This window comes from Rhinoderma darwinii, chromosome 7, assembly GCF_050947455.1.
Source record: "Rhinoderma darwinii isolate aRhiDar2 chromosome 7, aRhiDar2.hap1, whole genome shotgun sequence".
In the NCBI taxonomy this organism is placed as follows: Eukaryota; Metazoa; Chordata; class Amphibia; order Anura; family Rhinodermatidae; genus Rhinoderma; species Rhinoderma darwinii.
Genome location: NC_134693.1, coordinates 143,258,232 through 143,282,222, shown reverse-complemented (window position 1 = coordinate 143,282,222; position 23,991 = coordinate 143,258,232). Strand labels below are relative to the sequence as shown.

The following is a 23,991-nucleotide window of genomic DNA, read 5'->3' as shown; positions in this document are numbered from 1 at the left end:
ATTGTATATAGTGTGTGTGTGTGTGTGTGTGTGTGTGTGTGTGAGATATGGTACTGTGTATAGTGTGTGTGTGTGTGTGTCAGTGTGTGTGGTGGTACTGTATATAGTGTGTGTGTGTGTGTGTGTGTGTGTGAGATATGGTACTGTGTATAGTGTGTGTGTGAGAGAGAGAGAGATATGGTACTGTGTATAGTGTGTGTGTGTGTGTGTGTGTGTGTGTGATGGTACCCTGTACAGTGTGTGTGGTGGTACTGTATATAGTGTGTGTGTGTGTGTGTGTGTGTGTGAGATATGGTACTGTGTGTGTATAGTGTGTGTGGTGGTACTGTATATAGTGTGTGTGTGTGTGTGAGAGAGATATGGTACTGTGTATAGTGTGTGTGTGTGTGTGTGTGTGTGTGTGATGGTACCCTGTACAGTGTGTGTGTGGTACTGTATATAGTGTGTGTGTATAGTGTGTGTGAGATATGGTACTGTGTATAGTGTGTGTGTGAGAGATATGGTACTGTGTGTGTATAGTGGTACTGTATATAGTGTGTGTGTGTTTGATATGGTACTGTGTATAGCGTGTGTGTGTGAGAGAGATATGGTACTGTGTATAGTGTGTGTATAGTGTGTGTGTGTGTGTGATGGTACCCTGTACAGTGTGTGGTGGTACTGTATATAGTGTGTGTGTGTGTGTGTATTTGATATGGTACTGTGTATAGTGTGTGTGTGTGTGTGTGTGTGTGTGAGATATGGTTGTGTGTGAGATATGGTACTGTGTATAGTGTGTGTGTGTGTGTGTGTGATAGAGAGATATGGTACTGTGTATAGTGTGTGTGTGTGTGTGTGTGATGGTACCCTGTACAGTGTGTGTGGTGGTACTGTATATAGTGTGTGTGTGTGTGTGTGTGTGTGTGTGTGTGTGTGTGTGTGTGTGTGTGTGTGTGTGAGATATGGTATAGTGTGTGTGTGAGAGAGAGATATGGTACTGTGTGTGTATAGTGTGTGTGGTGGTACCCTGTACAGTGTGTGTGGTGGTACTGTATATAGTGTGTGTGTGTGTATGTTTGATATGTGTGTGTGTGTGAGATATGGTTGTGTGTGTGTGTGTGTGAGATATGGTACTGTGTATAGTGTGTGTGTGATGGTACCCTGTACAGTGTGTGTGGTGGTACTGTATAGTGTGTGTGTTATGGTACTGTGTATAGTGTGTGTGTGTGTGTGTGTGTGTGATGGTACCCTGTACAGTGTGTGGTGGTACTGTATATAGTGTGTGTGTGTGTGTGTGTGTGTGTGTGAGATATGGTACTGTGTATAGTGTGTGAGAGATATGGTACTGTGTATAGTGTGTGTGTGTGTGTGTGTGAGATATGGTACTGTGTATAGTGTGTGTGTGTGTGTGATATGGTAGTGTGTGTGTGTGATATGGTAGTGTGTGTGTGTGATATGGTAGTGTGTGTGTGTGAGATATGGTACTGTGTATAGTGTGTGAGAGAGAGATATGGTACTGTGTATAGTGTGTGTGTGATGGTACCCTGTACAGTGTGTGTGGTGGTACTGTATAGTGTGTGTGTGTGTGTGTGATATGGTACTGTGTATAGTGTGTGTGTGTGTGTGTGTGTGAGATATGGTTGTGTGTGTGTGTGTGTGTGTGATGGTACCCTGTACAGTGTGTGTGGTGGTACTGTGTATAGTGTGTGTGTGTGTGTGTGTGTGTGTGTGTGTGAGTGAGATATGGTACTGTGTGTGTGTGTGTGTGTGTGTGTGTGTGTGTGAGAGAGATATGGTACTGTGTATAGTGTGTGTGATGGTACCCTGTACAGTGTGTGTGTGTGGTGGTACTGTATATAGTGTGTGTGTGTGTGAGAGAGATATATGGTACTGTGTGTGTATAGTGTGTGTGGTGGTACCCTGTACAGTGTGTGTGTGTGTGTGTGTGTGGTGGTACTGTATATAGTGTGTGTGTGTGTGTGTGTGTGTGTGTGTGTGTGTGTGTGTGTGTATAGTGTGTGTGGTGGTACCCTGTACAGTGTGTGTGGTGGTACTGTATATAGTGTGTGTGTTTGATATGGTACTGTGTAGTGTGTGTGTGTGTGTGTGTGAGATATGGTAGTGTGTGTGTGTGTGTGTGTGAGATATGGTAGTGTGTGTGTGTGTGTATGTGTGTGTGTGTGTGTGAGATATGGTACTGTGTATAGTGTGTGTGTGTGTATAGTGTGTGTGATGGTACCCTGTACAGTGTGTGTGGTCGTACTGTATATAGTGTGTGTGTGTTATGGTACTGTGTATAGTGTGTGTGTGTGTGTGTGTTATGGTACTGTGTATAGTGTGTGTGTGTGTGAGAGAGAGATATGGTACTGTGTGTGTGTGTGTGTGTGTGTGTGTGTGTGATGGTACCCTGTACAGTGTGTGTGTTGGTTCTGTATATAGTGTGTGTGATATGGTACTGTGTTGTGTGTGTGTGTGTGTGTGTGTGTGTGTGTGTGTGTGTGTGTGTGTGATGGTACCCTGTACAGTGTGTGTGGTCGTACTGTATATAGTGTATGTGTGTTATGGTACTGTGTATAGTGTGTGTGTGTGTGTGTTATGGTACTGTGTATAGTGTGTGTGTGTGTGTGAGAGAGAGATATGGTACTGTGTGTGTGTGTGTGTGTGTGTGTGTGTGATGGTACCCTGTACAGTGTGTGTGTTGGTTCTGTATATAGTGTGTGTGATATGGTACTGTGTGTGTGTGTGATGGTACCCTGTACAGTGTGTGTGATGGTTCTGTGTATTCCACGTTTTCGCTGTGTGTTGTGTGGCATCAATGATTGATATTCATTTACAATCTGCCCATAGCAATGGCCAACAATGTGCCCCACCCGCTGTGTGATACGCGCGCCCCGCCCCGCTATGTGAGACCCGCGCCCCGCTGTGCGAGACCCGCGCCCCGCTGTGCGAGAACCGCGCCCCGCTGTGCGAGAACCGCGCCCCGCTGTGTGAGACCCGCGCCCCGCTATGTGAGACCCGCGCCCCGTTTTGTGAGACCCGCGCCCCGCTGTGTGAGACCCGCGCCCCGCTGTGTGAGACACCCGCCCCGCCTCGCTGTGTGAGACGCCCGCCCCGCTGTGTGAGACGCCCGCCCCGCTGTGTGAGACGCCCGCCCCGCAGTGTGAGATGCCCGCCCCGCAGTGTGAGACGCGCGCCCCGCTGTGTGAGACCCGCGCCCCGCTGTGTGAGACGCCCGCCCCGCCTCGCTGTGTGAGACGCCCGCCCCGCTGTGTGAGACGCCCGCCCCGCTGTGTGAGACGCCCGCCCCGCAGTGTGAGACGCCCGCCCCGCAGTGTGAGACGCCCGCCCCGCAGTGTGAGACGCCCGCCCCGCAGTGTGAGACGCCCGCCCCGCAGTGTGAGACGCCCGCCCCGCAGTGTGAGACGCGCGCCCCGCAGTGTGAGACGCGCGCCCCGCAGTGTGAGACGCGCGCCCCGCAGTGTGAGACGCGCGCCCCGCAGTGTGAGACGCGCGCCCCGCAGTGTGAGACGCGCGCCCCGCAGTGTGAGACGCGCGCCCCGCAGTGTGAGACGCGCGCCCCGCAGTGTGAGACGCGCGCCCCGCAGTGTGAGACGCGCGCCCCGCTGTGTGAGACGCGCGCCCCGCTGTGTGAGACGCCCGCCCCGCTGTGTGAGACGCCCGCCCCGCTGTGTGAGACGCCCGCCCCGCTGTGTGAGACGCCCGCCCCGCTGTGTGAGACGCCCGCCCCGCAGTGTGAGACCCGCGCCCCGCTGTGTGAGACGCCCGCCCCGCCTCGCTGTGTGAGACGCCCGCCCCGCCTCGCTGTGTGAGACGCCCGCCCCGCAGTGTGAGACGCCCGCCCCGCAGTGTGACGCCCGCCCCGCAGTGTGAGACGCGCGCCCCGCTGTTTGAGACGCGCGCCCCGCTGTGTGAGACGCGCGCCCCGCTGTGTGAGACGCGCGCCCCGCTGTGTGAGACGCCCGCCCCGCGGTGTGAGACGCGCGCCCCGCGGTGTGAGACGCCCGCCCCGCGGTGTGAGACGCCCGCCCCGCGGTGTGAGACGCCCGCCCCGCGGTGTGAGACGCCCGCCCCGCGGTGTGAGACGCCCGCCCCGCTGTGTGAGACGCCCGCCCCGCAGTGTGAGACGCCCGCCCCGCTGTGTGAGACGCCCGCCCCGCAGTGTGAGACGCCCGCCCCGCTGTGTGAGACGCCCGCCCCGCTGTGTGAGACGCCCGCCCCGCAGTGTGAGACGCCCGCCCCGCAGTGTGAGACGCCCGCCCCGCAGTGTGAGACGCCCGCCCCGCAGTGTGAGACGCCCGCCCCGCAGTGTGAGACGCCCGCCCCGCAGTGTGAGACGCCCGCCCCGCAGTGTGAGACGCCCGCCCCGCAGTGTGAGACGCCCGCCCCGCTGTGTGAGACGCCCGCCCCGCAGTGTGAGACGCCCGCCCCGCAGTGTGAGACGCGCGCCCCGCTGTGTGAGACGCGCGCCCCGCTGTGTGAGACGCGCGCCCCGCTGTGTGAGACGCCCGCCCCGCTGTGTGAGACGCCCGCCCCGCAGTGTGAGACGCCCGCCCCGCAGTGTGAGACGCCCGCCCCGCAGTGTGAGACGCGCGCCCCGCTGTGTGAGACGCGCGCCCCGCTGTGTGAGACGCCCGCCCCGCTGTGTGAGACGCCCGCCCCGCAGTGTGAGACGCCCGCCCCGCAGCGTGAGACGCGTGCCCCTCGGTGTGCACTGGGCAGGAGGCAGCTGTGTAAGGCGAGGGTTACGAGAGGAGCGCAGCTCAGGAGGAGATCAGAATCTTCACCTTATTGTCACTTCTATAATAAATTTGCGGATAGTAATGGAAGAAACAGTGATGGGGTAGTGCGGGGGAAGGGTACTGAGGGCGGGGGAGGGGGTTACAATTATTCTTTGGAAAGGTCTGATTCCTACAACCTGAAATTAGTTTTTCCCGTACACTCCGTGACCTTTTCCCCTTTAAATAAAATCTATTGTATTAATTTTTCCATCAGCGCGGCCACCGGAACCCGGGAGATTGGGCTGGAAAAGGTCACATTCCGTGTAGCTGCAGAAACGCCGGCGACTTGATGGTTTGCGCCCGCGGCTGTTTGTATGATTTATTTTCTTTTTATTTATATATTTGAATTAAGAATATTATCTGCGCTGTTCCATGTACGGTCTGCAGAGCGCCACGCGGCTCCACCGCGCTGTGTTAAGTCTGCTAACCCCTCACTGATCTCTTCTAAATGCTTTAATACAGCCGCAGCGCCAGAGATGAGGAGACGCGTGACGCCGGCCTACACCGCAGCACCCTGCAACTGCGCACATGTAATACTGATGTAGCAGAGTTACAAATATTTAGCTGAAATGTTTGCACCATGATAATGCAAGACAAATGCCTTAGGTATAACCTGCAGTCCTATGTAACACCACATATAACACACAGTGATAACTCTCTGAGTACAGATAATATAGTAGTGTTACCTGCAGTCCTATGTAACACCACAGATAACACACAGGGATAACTCTCTGAGTACAGATAATGTAGTAGATGTCACCTGCAGTCCTATGTAACACCACTTATAACACAGTGATAACTCTGTGAGTACAGATAATGTAGTAGATGTTACCTGCAGTCCTATGTAACACCACAGATAACAGTGATAACTCTCTGATTACAGATAATGTAGTAGTGTTACCTGCAGTCCTATGTAACACCACAGATAACACAGCGATAACTCTCTGACTACAGATAATGTAGTAGTGTTACCTGCAGTCCTATGTAACACCACAGATAACACAGTGATAACTCTCTGATTACAGACAATGTAGTAGATGTTACCTGCAGTCCTATGTAACACCACAGATAACAGTGATAACTCTCTGATTACAGATAATGTAGTAGATGTCACCTGCAGTCCTATGTAACACCACAGATAACAGTGATAACTCTCTGAGTACAGATAATGTAGTAGTGTTACCTGCAGTCCTATGTAACACCACAGATAACACAGTGATAACTCTCTGATTACAGACAATGTAGTAGATGTTACCTGCAGTCCTATGTAACACCACAGATAACAGTGATAACTCTCTGATTACAGATAATGTAGTAGTGTTACCTGCAGTCCTATGTAACACCACAGATAACACACAGGGATAACTCTCTGATTACAGATAATGTAGTAGATGTTACCTGCAGTCCTATGTAACACCACAGATAACACAGTGATAACTCTCTGAGTACAGATAATGTAGTAGATGTTACCTGCAGTCCTATGTAACACCACAGATAACAGTGATAACTCTCTGATTACAGATAATGTAGTAGTGTTACCTGCAGTCCTATGTAACACCACAGATAACACAGTGATAACTCTCTGACTACAGATAATGTAGTAGATGTTACCTGCAGTCCTATGTAACACCACAGATAACACAGCGATAACTCTCTGACTGCAGATAATGTAGTAGATGTCACCTGCAGTCCTATGTAACACCACAGATAACACAGTGATAACTCTCTGATTACAGACAATGTAGTAGATGTTACCTGCAGTCCTATGTAACACCACAGATAACAGTGATAACTCTCTGATTACAGATAATGTAGTAGTGTTACCTGCAGTCCTATGTAACACCACAGATAACACAGTGATAACTCTCTGACTACAGATAATGTAGTAGATGTTACCTGCAGTCCTATGTAACACCACAGATAACACAGCGATAACTCTCTGACTGCAGATAATGTAGTAGATGTCACCTGCAGTCCTATGTAACACCACAGATAACACAGTGATAACTCTCTGATTACAGACAATGTAGTAGATGTTACCTGCAGTCCTATGTAACACCACAGATAACAGTGATAACTCTCTGATTACAGATAATGTAGTAGTGTTACCTGCAGTCCTATGTAACACCACAGATAACACAGTGATAACTCTCTGACTACAGATAATGTAGTAGATGTTACCTGCAGTCCTATGTAACACCACAGATAACACAGCGATAACTCTCTGACTGCAGATAATGTAGTAGATGTCACCTGCAGTCCTATGTAACACCACAGATAACACAGTGATAACTCTCTGATTACAGACAATGTAGTAGATGTTACCTGCAGTCCTATGTAACACCACAGATAACAGTGATAACTCTCTGAGTACAGATAATGTAGTAGTGTTACCTGCAGTCCTATGTAACACCACAGATAACAGTGATAACTCTCTGATTACAGATAATGTAGTAGTGTTACCTGCAGTCCTATGTAACACCACAGATAACACAGTGATAACTCTCTGACTACAGATAATGTAGTAGATGTTACCTGCAGTCCTATGTAACACCACAGATAACACAGCGATAACTCTCTGACTGCAGATAATGTAGTAGATGTCACCTGCAGTCCTATGTAACACCACAGATAACACAGTGATAACTCTCTGATTACAGACAATGTAGTAGATGTTACCTGCAGTCCTATGTAACACCACAGATAACAGTGATAACTCTCTGAGTACAGATAATGTAGTAGTGTTACCTGCAGTCCTATGTAACACCACAGATAATACAGTGATAACTCTCTGAGTACAGATAATGTAGTAGATGTCACCTGCAGTCCTATGTAACACCACAGATAACACAGTGATAACTCTCTGATTACAGACAATGTAGTAGATGTTACCTGCAGTCCTATGTAACACCACAGATAACAGTGATAACTCTCTGAGTACAGATAATGTAGTAGTGTTACCTGCAGTCCTATGTAACACCACAGGTTATGACATGATATCAGTAGGAGTTGCACCATTTGACAAACCCGCCTACGCCTGTATATTGCAGCACAGTGTGTAGTGTTGGGGCTCATTCAGACTAGTGTGTTCCGTGTTGAAGTGACAGCACACCTGACTTATGCATTTCAATAAGGCTATTCACACATGTGTTATTTTTCACGGATCGAGTGTCTGTTTCGTGAACTCGCTGCGTGTCTTAAATTGCTGCGTTTTTGTGGACGTTCTCACCCATTGAAGTGAAGAACACGGTGTGAAAAACCGAAAATGGAAGTGCTCGCAGAGGGGAATCACGGAGGTGAAAAACGGATGACGCATGCAAACACACTGATGGTACATGGACCTGAAATGCAGGAATACGGTCCGTTTTCTTGGGCACGATTGTGTAAATGTAGATTAGTGGTGGTACGGTGTGCTGATCAGGGCTCCGGCAGTGGAGGGGTTACCACTCCCATCAGTCACTGGCAGCTCCCGCTGGGCTCCGCCACTTATTCCGCCCACAGAATATCCGCCTTGCAGGTAGAGCAGAGATTTTACTGCACAATTATTACATGAGATGCACACGCTGAGCGTTCTCATCTGTGAGCGACGTGCTGCAAGGACATATGGATAATGCACAGGTGTATATGGGAGAGATGGATGAGAGAGAGATAGATAGATATGAGATAGATAGATAAATAGATAGATATGAGATAGATAGATAGATATGAGATAGATATGAGAGAGATAGATAGATAGATAGATATGAGATAGATAGATAGATATGAGAGTGAGAGATATGAGATGGATAGATAGATATGAGATGGATAGATATGAGATAGATAGATAGATAGATAGATAGATAGATAGATAGATAGATAGATAGATGATAGATAATAGATAGATAGATATGAGATCGATAGATATGAGATAGATAGATAGATATGAGAGCGAGAGATATGAGATGGATAGATAGATATGAGAGCGATAGATATGAGATAGATAGATAGATATGAGATAGATAGATAGATATGAGATAGATAGATAGATATGAGATAGATAGATAGATATGAGATAGATAGATAGATATGAGATAGATATGAGATAGATAGATAGATATGAGATAGATAGATGTGAGGATAGATAGATAGATAGATATGAGATAGATAGATAGATGATAGATAGATATGAGATAGTGTAATGATGGGGGTAGGGAAACGGACAAGTGAGCCCTAATCTACCCGCCACTCAGTCCCTGCCTACTTGCAACGACCCGCCCTAGGCGACGGGGTACAACTGGGCGGCGGTCCCTACGCTCAGTAAGTGCACGAGACAAACAAACAAGGGAACACAAAGCAAAGGGAAAGGGGCAGTTGCCCACGGCAACACCGTGAGCAACAAGAGAGGTGAACGAGCCGAGTCAAACCAGGAGTGTACGAGGTACCAAACGCAGAGCAGGAGAGTAGTCAGAAAGCCAGGGTCAGTATGGAGCAGGATCAAATAATAGAAGCTGTAGCAGGGCCAGGAAACCACACGAGAAGAATCACAAGCAAAGGAGGAACAGGAAAGACAGGTATAAATAGACCGAGGTGTGCCTGGCAGATCCTTTACAGATATGAGATAGATAGATATGAGATAGATAGATAGATAGATAGATATGAGATAGATAGATAGATAGATATGAGATAGATAGATAGATATGAGATAGATAGATAGATATGAGATAGATAGATAGATAGATATGAGATAGATAGATAGATAGATAGATATGAGATAGATAGATAGATAGATAGATATGAGATAGATAGATAGATAGATAGATAGATAGATAGATATGAGATAGATAGATATGAGATAGATAGATATGAGAGAGATAGATAGATAGATAGATAGATGGATAGATATGAGATAGATGGATAGATATGAGATAGATGGATAGATAGATATGAGATAGATAGATATGAGAGATAGATAGATAGATAGATATGAGATAGATATGAGATAGATAGATATGAGATAGATAGATATGAGATAGATAGATAGATGGATAGATAGATATGAGATAGATAGATAGATATGAGATAGATAGATAGATATGAGATAGATAGATAGATAGATATGAGATAGATAGATAGATATGAGATAGATAGATAGATATGAGATAGATACGGTAGATAGATAGATATGAGATAGATAGATAGATAGATATGAGATAGATAGATATGAGATAGATAGATATGAGATAGATAGATATGAGAGAGATAGATAGATAGATAGATAGATAGATATGAGAGATAGATAGATAGATATGAGATAGATAGATAGATAGATAGATATGAGATAGATATGAGATAGATAGATATGAGAGATAGATATGAGATAGATAGATATGAGATAGATAGATATGAGAGATAGATATGAGATAGATAGATAGATATGAGATAGATAGATATGAGAGAGATAGATAGATAGATAGATAGATAGATATGAGATAGATAGATATGAGAGAGATAGATAGATAGATAGATAGATATGAGATAGATAGATAGATAGATATGAGATAGATAGAAGATAGATAGATAGATAGATAGATAGATAGATAGATAGATAGATAGATAGATAGATAGATAGATAGATATGAGATAGATAGATAGATATGAGATAGATAGATAGATAGATATTAGATAGATAGATAGATAGATATGAGATAGATAGATAGATAGATATGAGATAGATAGATATGAGAGATAGATAGATAGATAGATAGATAGATAGATAGATAGATAGATAGATAGATAGATAGATATGAGATAGATAGATAGATAGATATGAGATAGATAGATATGAGAGATAGATAGATATGAGATAGATAGATATGAGATAGATAGATAGATAGATAGATAGATATGAGATAGATAGATATGAGATAGATAGATGGATAGATAGATATGAGATAGATAGATAGATATGAGATAGATAGATAGATAGATATGAGATAGATAGATAGATATGAGATAGATACGGTAGATAGATAGATATGAGATAGATAGATATGAGATAGATAGATATGAGATAGATAGATATGAGATAGATAGATAGATATGAGATAGATAGATATGAGAGATAGATAGATAGATATGAGATAGATAGATAGATAGATAGATAGATAGATAGATAGATAGATATGAGATAGATAGATAGATATGAGATAGATAGATATGAGATAGATAGATAGATATGAGAGATAGATATGAGATAGATAGATATGAGAGATAGATAGATATGAGAGATAGATATGAGATAGATAGATAGATATGAGATAGATAGATATGAGAGAGATAGATAGATAGATATGAGATAGATAGATATGAGAGAGATAGATAGATAGATAGAAGATAGATAGATAGATAGATAGATAGATAGATAGATATGAGATAGATAGATAGAGATGAGATAGATAGATATGAGATAGATAGATAGATAGATAGATAGATAGATAGATAGATAGATAGATAGATAGATAGATAGATAGATAGATAGATAGATATGAGATAGATAGATAGATAGATTTCATATTTCTTACACTCTTCTCTCCGTTCCCTTGTGGGGTTTGATCGTTTATTTCGCCGGCCTCACTTTGTAGGAATGTTTCTATAGAGCATTAAAGCAGCGCCATCCGGTGGACGGTAGAGGGGGCAGCAGTTTTTCATCAATATCAGTTGTATGTGGTATAATATTGAGCATAGACGACTCCCTACTTGTAGGCCATGCTGGGAGTTGTAGTCCATTGTTCTGCACAGGGGATTCTTGTTGTCTCGTTATAACGTGTGTGGCGGAGGGTACTGATATGACGGGTGGCGAGGTGGCGCTTTGCTGCCTGCTGTGATGCCTTTGCTGCGTTTTCTGGCTGGTCTTGACTTGTGGCGCCGGTTTTATAACGTTTTCTGACACAGGGCGGGGGAATCTGTTCATCCTGGTTCATGAATAGAACACCGGGGGGGACGTCTTCACACATATCTCACGTGTCTCCAGGTCATATTTAGATTTTAGGGGCAATTCTCCGCTTTGTAAGAAGTCTGTTTTTTTTAGGGGGGTCAAGCCCATTACTGATTATAGGGCAGGACCCTGGCACACCAGCTACCCGGGGAGGGGGTCTGATGTTTGGTGTCTGCTGTACTTATCCTGTCTTGTGCCTCTTGTCTTGCAGAGATTGGCGCGTGCCGCAGAGGAGTTCCAGAAGAATCACCCGTGGCAAGATAACATCAGGGTGAGTGTTGTCTCAGTGCCCGGCCCTCTCCCGCCACCCTTGGGTCTGCAGGATCCACAGAGCTCTCTACGCCTGCGGAATTGTATCTGATGGTGGTATATATATATATATATATGAGATAGAAAGGAATCATGTGACGTCCTCGATGTGCCACAGTGGGCACAATTGCTGCTCTTCCCCTGTCCCGGCTCTACCCCTGTCCTGGCTCTTCCCCTGTCCCGGCTCTTCCCCTGTCCCGGCTCTTCCCCTGTCCCGGCTCTTCCCCCTGTCCCGGCTCTTCCCCTGTCCCGGCTCTTCCCCTGTCCCGGCTCTTCCCCTGTCCCGGCTCTTCCCCTGTCCCGGCTCCTCTCCTGTCAGGGCTCTTCCACTGTCCCGGCTCCCCCACAATCCCTGCTGCTTCCCTCATTTCCCTCTTTGGTGTGTCCTCGTCTTGCTGTGGTCCTGAGGAGCTGATGCCGGGTCCCCCCTCCATGCTGCATCTTCTCCATCACCCCGGGACATCTGATCCTAGATTCCTCTCCTTCCCTCACCCCTAAATATCTTCAGTCATCTTGGTTTTCATTCCAAGGAACGGCTGCTCGTTCCGGCTCCTCCACCTTCTTCTTACTCCTCATGACTAGTATTACCCTGTTAACTCATTGCTGTCCGGACATCTTCAGTTCTCCAGCAGAGTCTTTGGGGAATGTGTAAGACCCTCAGACCGCTGCTTCCTCCTATTGGCAGTGCAGACAGGTGATCGTCTGAGGTCTCTGTTACTAAACCCGGCCTAAAATGTTCTGGGGTCTGAATCGTTACCTTCTTCTCATCCATTTCAACTCTTCTCCACGTTCCTGTTTTTTCTTGTTCCTCTTCTCATGTCTCTTCCTTCTTCTCCTCCTCTTTACTTACCTTCATGTCTTTCCTCACACTTTCCCTCCTCTTCTCATTCTCCCTCCCCTATTCTTATCCTCATTCCTCTCATTATTCCTTTGCTTCCCCTTTTTTCTCCTCTCCTTCTTCCCCTTCCTTATTTCCTTCCTCTCCTTCCTTATTTCCTTCTTCCCCTTCCTTATTTCCTTCCTCACCTTCCTTATTTCCTTCTTCCCCTTCCTTATTTCCTTCCTCTCCTTCCTTATTTCCTTCTTCCCCTTCCTTATTTCCTTCCTCACCTTCCTTATTTCCTTCTTCCCCTTCCTTATTTCCTTCCTCTCCTTCCTTATTTCCTTCTTCCCCTTCCTTATTTCCTTCCTCTCCTTCCTTATTTCCTTCTTCCCCTTCCTTATTTCCTTCCTCTCCTCCCTTATTTCCTTCTTCCCCTTCCTTATTTCCTTCCTCACCTTCCTTATTTCCTTCTTCCCCTTCCTTATTTCCTTCCTCACCTTCCTTATTTCCTTCTTCCCCTTCCTTATTTCCTTCCTCTCTTTCCTTATTTCCTTCCTCTCCTCCCTTATTTCCTTCCTCTCCTCCCTTATTTCCTTCCTCTCCTCCCTTATTTCCTTCCTCTCCTCCCTTATTTCCTTCCTCTCCTCCCTTATTTCCTTCCTCCCCTTCCTTATTTCCTTCCTTCCTCCCTCTAATACCAGGATTTTTTTTTTCTGCTGCCACTTCTTCCCTTCAGTATTTGGAAGCCAAAACCAGGAGTGGAACCTACATAGAGAAGACGTATAATGGCAAGATTTGGACCTTCTCCAGATTGTGGCTCACAAATACCATAATGCTGCCGTGTGAAAGTGGCCGCCTTCTTCTTCTTCTTCTTCTTCCTTCTTCTTTTTCTTCTTCCTTCTTCTTCCTCCTTCTTCTTCCTTCTTCCTTCTTCTTCCTTCTTCTTCTTCCTTCTTCTTCCTTCTTCTTCCTTCTTCTTCTTCTTCTTCTTCCTTCTTCTTTTTCTTCTTCCTTCTTCTTCCTTCTTCTTCCTCCTTCTTCTTCCTTCTTCTTCCTTCTTCTTCCTTCTTCTTCCTTCTTCTTCTTCCTTCTTCTTCCTTCTTCTTCTTCCTTCTTCTTCCTTCTTCTTCCTTCTTCTTCCTTCTTCCTTCTTCTTCCTCCTTCTTCTTCCTTCTTCTTCTTCCTTCTTCTTCTTCCTTCTTCTTCCTTCTTCTTCCTTCTTCTTCCTTCTTCTTCCTTCTTCTTCCTTCTTCTTCCTTCTTCTTCTTCCTTCTTCTTCTTCCTTCTTCTTCTTCCTTCTTCTTCTTCCTTCTTCCTTCTTCCTTCTTCCTTCTTCCTTCTTCCTTCTTCCTTCTTCCTTCTTCTTTTTCTTCTTCCTTCTTCTTTTTCTTCTTCCTTCTTCTTTTTCTTCTTCCTTCTTCTTCTTCCTTTTTGCCCCCCTCCTTCCTCTGCTGGATTTCTCTCCTCTGTCTTGGTAGTGGATTTGTCCTCGGCTTCTGCCAGACCTAATGAAAGTGAATGAGGTGATTTGGATCAGATTGTCATTGGCCGGTGTCAGCGCTTGGACATAATAAGACGCAGGAGATCAGGGGAGCTGCTGGTACAGTGTGACAGCTGCAGCTATGGAGGGTCCTGCATGACCACAGGAGAGGAAGACAGACCGCAAATCTGCAGCTGCTGACAATATGGAGCGGTCACGGCGATGGCGACTCCTTGCGTCTCGTCCACCTCTCTGTCGCCATTGTATATGTATATGGGAAGATGGCGGCTGGGAGCTTGGGTGGTCCCATATAATGAGTTGCCACAAATCAAATCTCTACTGTAAATGGCGTTCAGTAACCATTATATTTGACTGACCTTGAGGTCCTCCAGTCACATACAAATCTGCATTCACAATTCTGCTGGCTCTCAAGTTACAGGGCCTCATATCTCATGCAGATTCCTTGCACTAAGCGTGCTCTGCTATGTCTGGGAGGTGTAGTGTTTATACCGAGCACTGGACAGTAGTCTGATGTGTACAGATAACTACATCTCCTGCTGTGCAATGCAGCAGGGTACTCAGGATTACTCAGCAGATGTGTGTCTGTCCACACAACTGATGGATTCCAAGAAGCAGCCAGCAGAACTGTGAATGCAGCTCTAGAGGTGACTAGAGCTGCAGATGTATTCTACATTTTAGGAAAACTGTAAATAATTGGAGCAATATTTCAGAAGATTGTAATCACACCCTTCAAGTCTCCATCCACTAAAAATTCATTAGGCCTCCACGCTATTAAAGGGGGTCTCTAGCCACACATAGAGCTGCTGCGTAATTCCCTTCACCTTGCGGGGGTTTTGGGGTAGTTCTATTCACTTAGTATTTTCTCCCTGCAGGGTTCATGTTCTGCACTAATCTCATAATAACGTGTGTTCCCGACATCTGAGCGCCTTTTCTAGTCCTCAGACTGGAGCTGCCGTTCCCATCCTCCCAGCGCGGGGTTAAAGATTAGCTAAATCCGCGCTCCGTAAACGTCTATCCAGAACAATGGCTTATTGCTGGAACTGATAAATTACTGCCAATTAGTTACCCTCCCAATTATGAGGATCTATCTGCCAATGTCTGCCGTCCGCACATCAATATAAAGTGCTTAATAAGCGTGCGATACTGGAACACTCGTACGTCTCGCTGGCAGACCGCGCAAACGGAAATGAATGGAAGTTCTAGAGGTCGCCGTATATCGCTGGTATGAGGATCATTAACCAGGGACCTACTGAGTGTATATAATAATCCTGTCACAGCACATACATGTTATACCATTTATTAGACTCCAGTCACACCCAGAGCTGCATACAAAATTCTACAGACTGCTACTAGGAATCCTTCAGCACTGTACTGACGGACCCAAAACCTGTACCGTAGGTTTTTATAAAGTACTGAAGTTTGTTCTATTACTTTGTGAGAGATGTAACCCTTCCCCCACCCACGCCTGCCATTCCACAACTAATTTACCAACATTTTCTGCCACTTTTTTTGGTGTTTTTTTTGGTAAAAGTTCTCATTGCTCTGCAGCATGCGCTGTATACCCCGATGTCTGTGCTGTGCCAGGGATTATAACGCTTCTATATCTCCCACAATGGAGAACATGTTCTATACAGACACTTAAATAGTAAGGGCGGCAGGGAGAGGCGAGGTCATTCAGCATGAGAGCTAACAACCCAACAGAATTTTGAATGCAGCTTTGGATGTGACTGGAGTGTAAGTATTTGGCTGTTCTGGGCTGGGACTTTTAGTGCCACAACTGCCTATTGTTAGAAAAGAAGCTTTTTATACGAATAGAAAACCAAATGTTCCATCATTCGCTGCCAATGACGCCACTACATGAGTCCCCCCTTGCCCTGCTTTGGCTGTGAAGGGCATGATTGGAGCGGTCATTTCATAGCTGGCTTGGCAGGCCGTCGTCCCCTCCCTCTGTAGATCTGATGAGGCTTCATCCAGATGTCCTGTGCCCCCTCCTCCACTGATCAGAATGCAGATCCTGCCAGCACGGTCCCTGTGTTTTCTCATTGCCCAGTGCAGACAGATGGCCGAGAGGTGTAATGTGCGCCACTGCCCGGAGCCGTATACCCACCTCGCGCCTCCCGTCTGCCCCTCTCTCTGATTACACCCCCTGCATGACTGCGCACTGATTGCTTCAAGGTTGTTAAGAAGGGGATAGAGCGCGGTCTCCTGCCCCCCGGGCGCCCGCGTGTTCTGCAGGGAACATGTGTGTATTTTACGTAAACAACTGCGGATCCGTTCTCCACACAAACCTCGCGGTAAACGCCCATTCATACTGAAGAGACAAACCCCTCCTGTCAGCCCCGTCCTTTAGGCTGCGCTTCTGGCTTGGTCCGCCAAATGAGCAGTTTATTTTAATGACTATGGCGTAGCTGAACGCCTCCGACCATGACCGGCTCTGAGGAAGTTTCCTTCACTGCTGCCTCTGTTTACTCTGTATGAAAACGTTTCACTCGTCATTGCCCTTCATCCATTGTGTAAGTTTCATAAACTGCGCACGTGTGACGGATCGAGCCCTCGGTTTATATCTACACAGACCACTGACAAACTTTACTTATCTGCTACTTGCCATCACCACTAGGGGGAGCTTGCTACATACAGATATATACAGCTCCCATAGAGTTACATAATAGCATTCTGCTGCCTGCAGCCACCACTAGGGGGAGCTTGCTACATACAGATATATACAGCTCCCATAGAGTTACATGATAACATTCTGCTGTCTGCAGCCACCACTAGGGGGAGCTCACTACATACAGATATATACAGCTCCCATAGAGATACATGATACAATTCTAACCTTCTGCAGCCACCACTAGGGGGAGCTCACTACATACAGATATATACAGCTCCCATAGAGTTACATGATAACATTCTGCTGCCTGCAGCCACCACTAGGGGGAGCTCACTACATACAGATATATACAGCTCCCATAGAGACACATGATACAATTCTAACCTTCTGCAGCCACCACTAGGGGGAGCTCACTACATACAGATATATACAGCTCCCATAGAGTTACATGACCACATTCTGCTGCCTGCAGCCACCACTAGAGGGAGCTCACTACATACAGATATATGCAGCTCCCATAGTTACATGATAACATTCTGCTGCCTGCAGTCACCACTAGAGGGAGATCACTACATACAGATATATACAGCTCCCATAGAGTTACATGATACAATTATAACCACCTGCAGCCACCACTAGGGGGAGCTTACTACATACAGATATAATCAGCTCCCACAGAGTTACATGACCACATTCTGCTGCCTGCACCCACCACTAGGGGGAGCTCACTACATATAGATATATACAGCTCCCATAGAGTTACATGATAACATTCTGCTGCCTGCAGCCACCACTAGGGGGAGCTCACTACATACAGATATATACAGCTCCCATAGAGTTACATGATAACATTCTGCTGCCTGCAGCCACCACTAGAGGGAGCTCACTACATACAGATATATGCAGCTCCCATAGTTACATGATAACATTCTGCTGCCTGCAGTCACCACTAGAGGGAGATCACTACATACAGATATATACAGCTCCCATAGAGTTACATGATACAATTATAACCACCTGCAGCCATCACTAGGGGGAGCTCACTACATACAGATATATACAGCTCTCATAGAGTTACATGATAACATTCTGCTGCCTGCAGCCATCACTAGGGGGAGCTCACTACATACAGATATATACAGCTCTCATAGAGTTACATGATAACATTCTGCTGCCTGCAGCCACCACTAGGGGGAGCTCACTACATACAGATATATACAGCTCCCATAGAGTTACATGATAACATTCTGCTGCCTGCATCCACCACTCGGGGGAGCTCACTACATACAGATATATACAGCTCCCATAGAGTTACATGATAACATTCTGCTGTGTGCAGTCACCACTAGGGGGAGCTCACTACATACAGATATATACAGCTCCCATAGAGTTACATGATAACATTCTGCTGCCTGCAGCCACCACTAGGGGGAGCTCACTACATACAGATATATACAGCTCCCATAGAGTTACATGATAACATTCTGCTGCCTGCAGTCACCACTAGGGGGAGCTCACTACATACAGATATATACAGCTCCCATAGAGTTACATGATAACATTCTGCTGCCTGCAGCCACCACTAGGGGGAGCTCACTACATACAGATATATACAGCTCCTATAGAGTTACATGATAACATTCTGCTGCCTGCAGCCACCACTAGGGGGAGCTCACTACATACAGATATATACAGCTCCTATAGAGTTACATGATAACATTCTGCTGCCTGCAGACACCATTGGGGGAGGCTCACTACATACAGATATATATTGGGGAATATTATCATGCGACTCTATGGGAGATATATATATATATATATATTTGGAAATCACGTCTGCAAATCCCGAGCCTTAATAATGGGTTACACTGACGTGGTGGTTGTACCCCCCCCCTTACTCACTGGTCACTTGTGTTCCCCACTTTACGAGGGGTGTGAAGTTTCCCCTAATTTGAAGCTTTCTCTGGGCAGCACATTGGGCACAGTGTCCAGACAGTTGGCTCAGGAGAGCAGATGGCGGCTGTCTGGGTGTATGTGCCAGGCTCCCAGAATGACGGGGGTGTGCGGTCTGACATCTCTGCTTACAAGCAATTTTCCTTCGTACTGTGCAATGCAGCAATGTATGGAGGAAATGACAGATGGACGTTTGAAACCATCGCTGGGCGACCCGTGCCCATCAAGAGTGTCACAAGATTTTATGCCGGTCAAGTTGTTTCCCTCCCTTTTTGAATGTCATATTCTTTTGATTCTATACGGTGCGTCTGTAGTAACGACTAGAGTGCGGCTTCAGTTTTGGTATAATATCCGGTTCCAAACATTCACCTTCATCTCAGACGTGGCAAACATTGCTCCAGGTTCGGACATGTCCTGCTCTTAATGATCTGCGCTACAGGACGACACGTGACCGTCCGCCGCAGGCTCCTTGTGGCGTAACTCTGTGTCATTATGATTCTGTCTGATGGAATGTTCTGTCCTGGGGATGTGACGGTCACATAATTAGGCTTTGGCCGACGTTACTGGAGAGTAGTGACAGGTTGGCGCCAAAATGCAGTAAACATAACAGTGGAAGATATAAAATAAATGACCCTCAACAGGAAAATATCACTAATCATGTGACCATAGATTAATCTCTGATAATAAATACTATAATAATGTGTAAAAGAATATAACTTCTATAATACTGCCCCCTATATACAAGAATATAACTACTATAATACTGCCCCCTATATACAAGTATATAACTACTATAATACTGCCCCCTATATACAAGAATATAACTACTATAATACTGCCCCTATATACAAGAATATAACTACTATAACACTGCCCTCTATATACAAGAATATAACTACTATAATACTGCCCCCTATATACAAGAATATAACTACTATAATACTGCCCCTATATACAAGAATATAACTACTATAATACTGCTCCTATATACAAGAATATAACTACTATAATACTGCTCCTATATACAAGAATATAACTACTATAATACTGCCCCTATATACAAGAATATAACTACTATAATACTGCCCCTATATACAAGAATATAACTACTATAATACTGCCCCCTATATACAAGAATATAACTACTATAATACTGCTCCCTATATACAAGAATATAACTACTATAATACTGCCCCTTTATACAAGAATATAACTACTATAATACTGCCCATATATACAAGAATATAACTACTATAATACTGCCCCCTATATACAAGAATATAACTACTATAATACAGCTCCTATATACAAGAATATAACTATTATAATACTGCCCCCTATATACAAGAATATAACGACTATAATACTGCCTCCTATATTCAAGAATATAACTACTATAATACTGCTCCCTATATACAAGAATATAACTACTATAATACTGCCCCTTTATACAAGAATATAACTACTATAATACTGCCCATATATACAAGAATATAACTACTATAATACTGCCCCCTATATACAAGAATATAACTACTATAATACAGCTCCTATATACAAGAATATAACTATTATAATACTGCCCCCTATATACAAGAATATAACTTCTATAATACTGCCCCCTATATTCAAGAATATAACTACTATAATACTGCTCCTATATACAAGAATATAACTACTATAATACTGCCCCTATATACAAGAATATAACTACTATAATACTGCCCAATATACAAGAATATAACTACTATAATACTGCCCCCTATATACAAGAATATAACTACTATAATACTGCTCCTATATACAAGAATATAACTATTATAATACTGCCCCCTATATACAAGAATATAACTACTATAATACTGCCCCCTATATACAAGAATATAACTACTATAATACTGCCCCTATATACAAGAATATAACTACTATAATACTGCTCCCATATACAAGACTATAACTACTATAATACTGCTCCTCTATACAAGAATATAACTACTATATTACTGCTCCTATATACAAGAATATAACTACTATAATACTGCCCCCTATATACAAGAATATAACTACTATAATACTGCTCCTATATACAAGAATATAACTACTATAATACTGCTCCCTATATACAAGAATATAACTACTATAATACTGCTCCTATTTACAAGAATATAACTACTATAATACTGCCCCTATATACAAGAATATAACTACTATAATACTGCCTCCTATATACAAGAATATAACTACTATAATACTGCCCCCTATATACAAGAATATAACTACTATAATACTGCTCCCTATATACAAGAATATAACTACTATAATACTGCCCCTATATACAAGAATAGAACTACTATAATACTGCCCCCTATATACAAGAATATAACTACTATAATACTGCTCCCTATATACAAGAATATAACTACTATAATACTGCCTCCTATATACAAGAATATAACTACTATAATACTCCCCCTATATACAAGAATATAACTACTATAATACTGCCCCTATATACAAGAATATAACTACTATAATACTGCTCCTATATACAAGAATAGAACTACTATAATACTGCTCCTATATACAAGAATATAACTACTATAATACTGCCCCCTATATACAAGAATATAACTACTGTAATACTGCTCCTATATACAAGAATATAACTACTGTAATACTGCTCCTATATACAAGAATATAACTACTGTAATACTGCCCCTATATACAAGAATATAACTACTATAATCCCTGCCCCCTATATACAAGAATATAACTACTATAATACTGCCCCCTATATACAAGAATATACCTACTATAATACTGCCCCCTATATACAAGAATATAACTACTATAATACTGCCCCCTATATACAAGAATATAACTACTATAATACTGCTCCTATATACAAGAATATAACTACTATAATACTGCTCCTATATACAAGAATATAACTACTATAATACTGCTCCCTATATACAAGAATATAACTACTATAATACTGCTCCTATATACAAGAATATAACGACTATAATACTGCCCCTATATACAGGAATATAACTACTGTAATACTGCCCCTATATACAAGAATATATCTACTATAATACTGCTCTGATATACAAGAATATAACTACTATAATACTGCCCTATATACAAGAATATAACTACTATAATACTGCTCCTATATATAAGAATATAACTACTATAATACTGCTCCTATATACAAGAATATAACTACTATAATACTGCCCCTATATACAAGAATATAACTACTATAATACTGCTCCTATATATAAGAATATAACTACTATAATACTGCTCCTATATACAAGAATATAACTACTATAATACTGCCCCCTATATACAAGAATATAACTACTATAATACTGCCCTCTATATACAAGAATATAACTACTATAATACTGCCTCCTATATACAAGAATATAACTACTATAATACTGCTCCTATATACAAGAATATAACCACTATAATACTGCTCCTATATACAAGAATATAACTACTATAATACTGCTCCTATATACAAGAATATAACTACTATAATACTGCTCCTATATACAAGAATATAACTACTATAATACTGCCTCCTATATACAAGAATATAACTACTATAATACTGCCCCCTATATACAAGAATATAACTACTATAATACTGCTCCTATATACAAGAATATAACTACTATAATACTGCCTCCTATATTCAAGAATATAACTACTATAATACTGCTCCTATATACAAGAATATAACTACTATAATACTGCCCCCTATATACAAGAATATAACTACTATAATACTGCCCCTATATACAAGAATATAACTACTATAATACTGCCCCCTATATACAGGAATATAACTACTATAATACTGCTCCTATATACAAGAATATAACTACTATAACACTGCTCCTATATACAAGAATATAACTACTATAATACTGCTCCTATATACAAGAATATAACTACTATAATACTGCCCCCTATATACAAGAATATAACTACTATAATACTGCTCCTATATACAAGAATATAACTACTATAATACTGCCCCTATATACAAGAATATAACTACTATAATACTGCCTCCTATATACAAGAATATAACTACTATAATACTGCACCCTATATACAAGAATATAACTACTATAATACTGCCCCTATATACAAGAATATAACTACTATAATACTGCCCCTATATACAAGAATATAACTACTATAATACTGCCTCCTATATACAAGAATATAACTACTATAATACTGCTCCTATATACAAGAATATAACTACTATAATACTGCCCCTATATATAAGAATATAACTACTATAATAATGCTCCTATATACAAGAATATAACTACTATAATACTGCCCCTATATATAAGAATATAACTACTATAATACTGCTCCTATATACAAGAATATATCTACTATAATACTGCCCCCTATATACAAGAATATAACTACTATAATACTGCCCCTATATATAAGAATATAACTACTATAATACTGCTCCTATATACAAGAATATAACTACTATAATACTGCCCCTATATACAAGAATATAACTACTATAATACTGCCCCTATATACAAGAATATAACTACTATAATACTGCTCCTATATACAAGAATATAACTACTATAATACTGCTCCTATATACAAGAATATAACTACTATAATACTGCCTCCTATATACAAGAATATAACTACTATAATACTGCTCCTATATACAAGAATATAACTACTATAATACTGCCCCTATATATAAGAATATAACTACTATAATACTGCTCCTATATACAAGAATATATCTACTATAATACTGCCCCCTATATACAAGAATATAACTACTATAATACTGCCCCTATATATAAGAATATAACTACTATAATACTGCTCCTATATACAAGAATATAACTACTATAATACTGCCCCTATATATAAGAATATAACTACTATAATACTGCTCCTATATACAAGAATATAACTACTATAATACTGCCCCTATATACAAGAATATAACTACTATAATACTGC

At 42.9% G+C, this 23,991-nt stretch overlaps 1 protein-coding gene across 1 annotated transcript in view; it reads left to right on the top strand.

The window, feature by feature from the left end:
• The window catches only part of CACNA2D2 (calcium voltage-gated channel auxiliary subunit alpha2delta 2), a 98,353-nt gene that overhangs the window by 27,702 nt on the left and 46,660 nt on the right, over positions 1–23,991 (top strand). The window contains exon 2 of the mRNA XM_075832534.1: positions 11,960–12,019. Within this exon, the coding sequence (XP_075688649.1) occupies positions 11,960–12,019 (60 nt within the window). The remainder of the gene's footprint in view (positions 1–11,959; positions 12,020–23,991) is intronic.